At 35.5% G+C, this 7,368-nt stretch overlaps 1 protein-coding gene across 1 annotated transcript in view; it reads left to right on the forward strand.

The window, feature by feature from the left end:
* Positions 1-4,496, forward strand: part of NR1D2 (nuclear receptor subfamily 1 group D member 2) — a 29,778-nt gene extending 25,282 nt beyond the window's left edge. Inside the window, exon 8 of the mRNA XM_047738092.1 lies at positions 1,100-4,496. Within this exon, the coding sequence (XP_047594048.1) occupies positions 1,100-1,296 (197 nt within the window). The 3' untranslated portion in view covers positions 1,297-4,496. The remainder of the gene's footprint in view (positions 1-1,099) is intronic.
* Positions 4,497-7,368: the final 2,872 nt, after the last annotated feature.

Below are 7,368 nucleotides of genomic sequence, written 5' to 3' on the forward strand. Positions count from 1 at the left end.
TTTTGCTAATTTTAAGATACTTTGCTTTATTGTTGGATTATACTAAATCACTAGTTTATTAACATTTTGTATGATGAGCTTAATAAACACAGTATGCTAAATGGAAGTGAATGCAGGTTAATGTAACTAGGTAGTAAAGGTACACAGTATATTAGTTACCTGTTTACTGCGTAACAAATTACCTTAAAACTTAGTGGCTTGAAAAGATGTACATTTATTATCTCACAGTTTCTGAGGATTAGGAATATGGGTATGGCTTAGATGGGTGCCTCAGGCTTGAGGTTTCTTGGGAGATTGTAGTCAAACTGTGAGTAGGGCTGTGGTTGACTATGAAGGCTCAACTAGGGAAGGATCTGCTTCTAGGATTATTCATATGGTTGTGGCAGGAGTCCTTTCCTTGCAAGATGTTGGGCTGAGTGCCTCAGTTCTTTGCTGGATGCTGGTCAGAGACCACCGTCAGTTCCTTAGCATAAGGGCTACCTCACAGGCAGCTCACAACATGGTACTTGGCATCTGGCTTTCTCAGAGGAGGTGAGTAAGATATGCTGAAGATGGAAGCCTTTTTTTTTTTGGTAGTATTTTACTCATCAGTAGTGTCAGTAAGTCTAGCATACTGAAGAGGAAAGGGATACACAAGGGTGTGGATACCAGGATGAGGGGGCCATTTTAGAGGTTGCCTGCCATACGTGGTAACATACAAATGTGGATATATTCCGTATGAAGAAAAAAATATATTTGTAAACTACACTATATTATTTGACAGGAGCAGTTGAAATTAGTAGATGGCATCTGATTTTAAAAATTAGAACCTCTAGTTTTGTGAACAAAATACTAAATACCAAATTTTTTATCAAGTATACTGTGTAATGTATCTCTTTATAATATAATAAATAGGTACAGAAATTTGCCATTGGGATTTAAATGTTGACAACTGTCTTCTGCCTTTATTCCAATGTATAAAACCTTGTTGTAGACTCATTTAATGAGATTGATGAGCAAGAATTTTATTTATATTTAATGTTTTCTCTTAATTGGTATTTATATTTAATGTTTATAATGTCCTCTTATTCAGATCTGTCTATTCCTTACTCTCTGTTAGATCGATCTGGAATAGAAAACGTCAACTCTGTGGAGGCTTTGCAGGAAACTCTCATCCGTGCACTAAGGACCTTAATAATGAAAAACCATCCAAACGAGGCCTCTATTTTTACAAAACTTCTTCTAAAGTTGCCAGATCTTCGATCTTTAAACAACATGCACTCTGAGGAGCTCTTGGCCTTTAAAGTTCACCCCTAAGGCCTTTGTTTATTTAAACACGAACTGATTTATGCTAACTGTACATTTTGTGCTAAAATGCTTATTTATATGTGTATACCATATGTGGAGATAGAAAAGACCTTTAAGACAATACAAGATTGTAGGCTATCTCTGTAATTATGCAGTAGCTGTTTGGATTGAGGTTTCTTTAGCCATGGTTAGACATTGACTGCATTTCCCCTATAGACCAATCAGCTGTGTTGCACTTAACTGGAGAAGTTACACTGAATTATAGTCACACTGAATGTTAGACTTTTTCATCTGCCAAAACCAAAAATCATTTTGATCTCCCTGTGGTATAAATATAACGCACAATCACAAGTACATGAAGACTTAAAAATTAATCCTTCGTGGTAGCAATGCTGTTGTATGATGAAGACTTGATTTCACCACAAGACCGTTTGATCTGGTAATTGGAGACATTGCAAATTAGGAGATCTTGATATCTGTAATTTGTTCTGCCATTTATTAAACTGTATGATCCTGGGCAGGTTAGTTGGTTGTGGAAAATGAAAATTGATAGTGTTCTTAATGTCCCACCTCACAGATACTAAAAAATGTCTATAAAGCATATTTACCTCTTGGGAGATAGGCACTATGTAAATAAGATAAATTTTTTGTTATTATAATTATTCATAATAATATTCTTTCCTTATTTCTAAGTATTTCTGAGAAATCATTTCACAGTCCACACCAACCTATTATTCAGGGTTCCTGCATATGTGTGGGGTATCCTCCTGGCACACATATATTCAAAGTTTATGGGTACATCAAATACATAGTATGTGTACATAATATCTGTGTGAATATAGTTATACATAAACACATTTCTTCACAATATTTTAAACTGTGAAGAACTTTTATCACACAATAAACTTAAAATAAGTGGTGTCAAAGACTCAAATTTGGTGCATTTTACCTATTGATATAACCATTGCTTTAAATGTTTAGACAGTATGTTATTGAACTTAGGCTCTATTTTTATTTAAGCAGCACTTAATGTAAAAGTACAACAGGCAGTTGAGTCCAAATTTCAAAAAATATGTATTTTGAGTTCATCTTTGGTTAAATCTTTGGTTCAAGGTACTAGTTTTAAAAGTTCATTTAGATTTCTTACCTTGTACTGAAAAAGGTTACATTGCTGCCCCTTATACACATGCTGCAGCCTAATGATAAATATTTTGATTCTTTTTGGAGAACCAATCAATGTTTTTAAGAAAACTGTTTAATGTGTTGGCCCCACATGCATATGTGTGCATGTGTATGTATGCGTTTGTGTGCAAGTGTGTTTTGAGTCTTTTTTTTTTCCTAGATAACACTACAGGGATTTTGTCAAATTAGATTTACTCTATAATTTGAAAAATCATTTAGTGTGTGTGACCTACAGGCTTAGAAGTGGTACAGAGACATTTCCTCCACATATCTAATATTGGGCTTTATTAAATAGAGAAAATCAGCCTCTATCGCTGTGGGAGAAATAACCAAAGTTGAGGATTTTATGTATGTTTTTCTGTTTTCCTGGAAAAACAGCAATTAATTGGAATTTTTTGGAAAAGATTGCCTTCTGTATAATTTTTGGATTATATAAAACTGTAAGAATGGAAAGAGCCTGCTTTACTATACTCAGCCTGTTACTTTAATGATACATGAGCAGAATGCCTTATTTTGTAATCTTGTTTAACTTGTTGCTACTGGGACTTGAATTTCTGTGGCACTTGTTAAGTAAGTCAAAAAAAGAAGTTAAATCCTCTCATTATTAAAGAGGAAAGGTGATGGTGATGTCTGTAATACATTATAAACCATAATTGTGATTTACCTTGCATAGGTAAGACTTTTATGGGATATACAGTATAGTTTTTGTGAATTCTTTACATGATAGCATTAACTTTTTATAATTTTTTTTCCTAAGATAAATGCATAGTTTTCTTCTATGGGGGATAGAAATGGCTTTTTGAAGTAATCCTGAAAACCTCAAAGATCATGTTTGTTCTTAATTTTTGCCTTTTGCCTAAGCCTCTTTATAATATGTTATCTTTAAAACAGTTACTGTCTTAGGAGTGTGTAACCAGAACTATGTTAGTATTGCTTATACAACTTTAGTTAGGTTCAATATATACATGTATACATCTATATATAGATATGTAGGGTTGCATTTTGTCTTGTAAAATTTTATTTGAACAATTCTTCCTGTAGGTAATGGGAAACAAAATTAATAGTTCATATGCCACTTGTAGCATCTCTATATTTGAAAATAGCCCAATATTAAAAATACTAAAATTAAACCAGCAGCCTATTATAAGCACATTCTTTGATTGAGTCATTGGGTATAAACTTACTAAATGTGGAGAAGACAACCAGTTTGGGAAACTTCTGGGTCAGTGGGACACTGTTGATTAACTGATAATGTACTGTATGAATTAAGTGATGCTTTAACTCTGATTTTACATTTTAAGTTAAAATATGGGCATTATGTCAGCAAACTTAAGGGCATTATGTCAGCAAGCTAAAACATTTTTTTCCTGTGCTTTTAATGTATCTCTTCATGATCTGAGAGAGGATTCAAGCTTTAGACAGAAATAGCTGAGGGAAAGGGGAAGCATCTTCTTGAGTTGAAGCTTTTCCTTAGGTTGATGGTTTAATTACAGATTAAAAAAAAATAGAAGGCAATTTCAGTGGATTAAGTGTATAGCTTTTGTATCTACATTTCAAGAAATTACCATTGTAACTTGATAAGAAATGATTTATTTTATGTAAACATCATTGCAAAGCAAGGTTTAGAAGCTCAGCTAGATTTATTACTGTGCACGAGAGTAAGTACCTATCTCAATTATTCTTTTTCTTTTCCAATATAAAGTTTGCTGAATGTACAAGAAGAGTTTATCACTTAGGATATAGAATTTTTTTTTAGGGGTTGGGGGGGATGGGATCTGTCAGGAAATTGCCTATAAACAAAGATTGTCTTGATTTGATTCAAAACATAAAACTTGAAGCTATTCTTGAACTAATGTGGAAAAAAAATGGCTATTGTTTTAAAAAAGTGATAGAAATATATTGTCAAGATATGAATTAAGTTTATTTTCTACAAACTGTTATTGATGAGGACATGGATAATATCTTCATGTTTCTGAAAAGTAATGTGTACATGGGGGGAGGGGATAATAAATATTATTTCTAACCAAGTGTGGTTTTGGTATCTTTTTATCTCGATGTTTTTGTAAGACTCTAATTTAACTTCCTACTTTCCCCTGAAAGTAGGGGATTTCTTAACCTAAATCTCTGATTCAGCGTGGTGGAACGTATATATGAAGGACTCTTTTGATTTTAGTTTGTTTAGAGAGTCCAGCAAAGGTTGTTGCTATTTTCTGTAATGATAGCTGAATAGTGACTCGCTGTATCTTGTAATCTGTCTTAGAAGGGGATGGTGAGAGAACGGGGTGCTTGATCTAGCCAAGACTGAGCCTTGGCTATAAATGGCATAAGATGTCTCAGCAAGACCACCACCTCCTTTCCCCTTTTCTAGGGGCTGTAGCCATGCCAGCAAAGTTGAGGCCATTACTTCAATCTGCACTCACAACAGTTGTTTCCTAGATCAGTGATACCCTTTACTTTTTTTTTTTTTTTAAAGAATTTATCAGAGAAAGAGAGAGGGAGAGCACACAAGCAGGCAGAGGCAGAGAGAGAAGCAGGCTCCCTGCTGAGCAAGGACCCTGATGCGGGACTTGATTCTAGGACCCTGGAATCATGACCTGAGCGGAAGGCAGCTAGCTGCTTAACTGACTGAGCCACCCAGGCATCCCATACCCGCTACTTTTCTGTGGATGATAATCGATGTTGGGTAGGAGAAATGGGCTCTTTGATCAAATAACTTGGAAATGCTGGGTTAACAAGGTTACTGAGATGTCTTTATGTGAGTCCCATTCTCTAATGAGCAAGTGTGTATTGTGAATTCTTTAAGGAAGTTTTCAGTGGGACATAGTCTTTCTCAAACTTCTGCCAAGTAGCGCCCCCTTCTCCTTTTTTCTGTGTTGAGCACTTCTTGGGACTCCTTGGAAGGTGTGATTTCAGGAGAAAAACATGTTAACCCACTTTGGTTGTTGGTCAGGATACTGATCATATTCTGTGGATTACTCTCTAAATTTGTATTTTGTCCCTTTTTTGCACAGTATAATAAACATTGAGCTCTGAATAAATGTAGTAGATGAAAAACAAAGATTAAATTCCTTTTGAATTTTGGAAGTGCTGCATGTGAATGAATACAGTCAATTCATGGATCTGGTTTTAGTTTTACACTCATTTGGGCCTCTTAAAATCTGTCACATTTGCTTTTCTTAATTCGTGGTCTATCTAAAGGTTTAGCACCAACTATGGCCCGTGTTCTAGTAGCCACGTTAGAGTTGCTCTTCACAATGCCAAAATTGGTGGAAGAATCATAAGAACAGTCTTGGAGGAACTCAACCACTCCAGAATGCTTTCTATGGGGGCATGGTCCCAAGAACGGAAACATGGTCTCGAAATTAGCATTTCCCCTACATTGTAATAAAAATTACTAAGGAGGGTGAGACCAGTTTTAAAGAAGACTCAAATACCTGGGATGAAAATGATGTTTTCTTTTCTTTCTTTTTTTTTTTTTTAAAGATTTTATTTATTTGACAGAGAGAGATCACAAGTAGACGGAGAGGCAGGCAGAGAGAGAGAGAGGGAAGCAGGCTCCCTGCTGAGCAGAGAGCCTGATGCGGGACTCGATCCCAGGACCCCGAGACCATGACCCGAGCCGTAGGCAGTGGCTTAACCCGCTGAGCCACCCAGGCGCCCCGAAAATGATGTTTTCAAATGTTTTTTTTCCCCCTCTGTTTTCCTACTGGTAACCACAGAATTGAGAATGATCTTCTGAGAAGTCTCTAAGGTAAGTTCTGTGTTTTTTCTCTTCTATAGTTTCATTTTTCTCTGAATTCTTATCTGTAACCCCAGCAGTTCCCTCCACCTGCTCCCCCTCCCCAATACTTTGTTGCTTTGCTTGTAAATTTTCATCTATTTCCCCCCCTACAACAGCCATTTCATTTCCTGTTCAGGTTCTGCAGTAAAATGCAAGTAGGGTAATTTCCAAAGTGGAAAGCACCTACACTTTCATTCTCTCTTGATCATCTTGCTCCCTACAGTTAGGCTGCTCTCTTTCTAAGCTGTTTTATCTAAAGGACTTTGGAGGAATAAACTGATGTTTTAGTTACTCATTACACATTTATTGAACATACATGTATGGCTCAAGAATTTCTCTTTTTATCCAAATGCAAATGAGTTTCCTTGAAAATCCAGGGCACTAATCCAGACAGTGTTGTGGAAGTTGTGTGCACATGAAGCAAATGGCCACCAATCACAGCATCTTAAGTAGTAATTGCCAGTAAATGCTGTTCTAGTTGTGGTGTGCTGGAGCAGCTTGTAAGGTCTCTTGAGGTCTCACTGTTAGACTTCTGGATATTTATGGAGCTGGTTATTAAAACAGCCATTATTAAAAGTTAAATTACATAAGCTTACATTTGAATTATATTTGAGAAGATAATACTTAAAACTCCTCACTTCCTAATTACATTTTACTCTTATTTATGCTTTTGAGGCTCAGTACCTTTATTTTTATGGATATGGTGGCAATACTTTGTAATGGTGTTCCTGCACATCTCTTCTCAACTCCCTAAGTGATGGCCCATTGGTAACTCAAAATTGGCCGCAGTAGAATTATTTATACTATGCAAAGCTGCAAATGCTATGAATCAGGCTTGATTTATTTTGCTGGTTGTCTAGCTTTAAGAAAGTGATGGAGAAATTGTTAATAATACAAATTAAAATTAAAATGTCTCATGCCTGTAGATACTAAATGTTGCAAATGGAAAACACACCAAATAGTATTTGAAAGTCATTATCAGATTCAACAAAGAAGCTGCTCCCATCTTTGGCGAGCAAATCAAGTTCTGGCATAATTTTTTTTTTCATTTTCATTTCATTTTTATTAATATACTTAAAATAGCAACATTCATGTCAGAACTGTACTTGTTAGTTGCA

Source organism: Lutra lutra, chromosome 1 (assembly GCF_902655055.1).
Source record: "Lutra lutra chromosome 1, mLutLut1.2, whole genome shotgun sequence".
Lineage (NCBI taxonomy): Eukaryota > Metazoa > Chordata > Mammalia > Carnivora > Mustelidae > Lutra > Lutra lutra.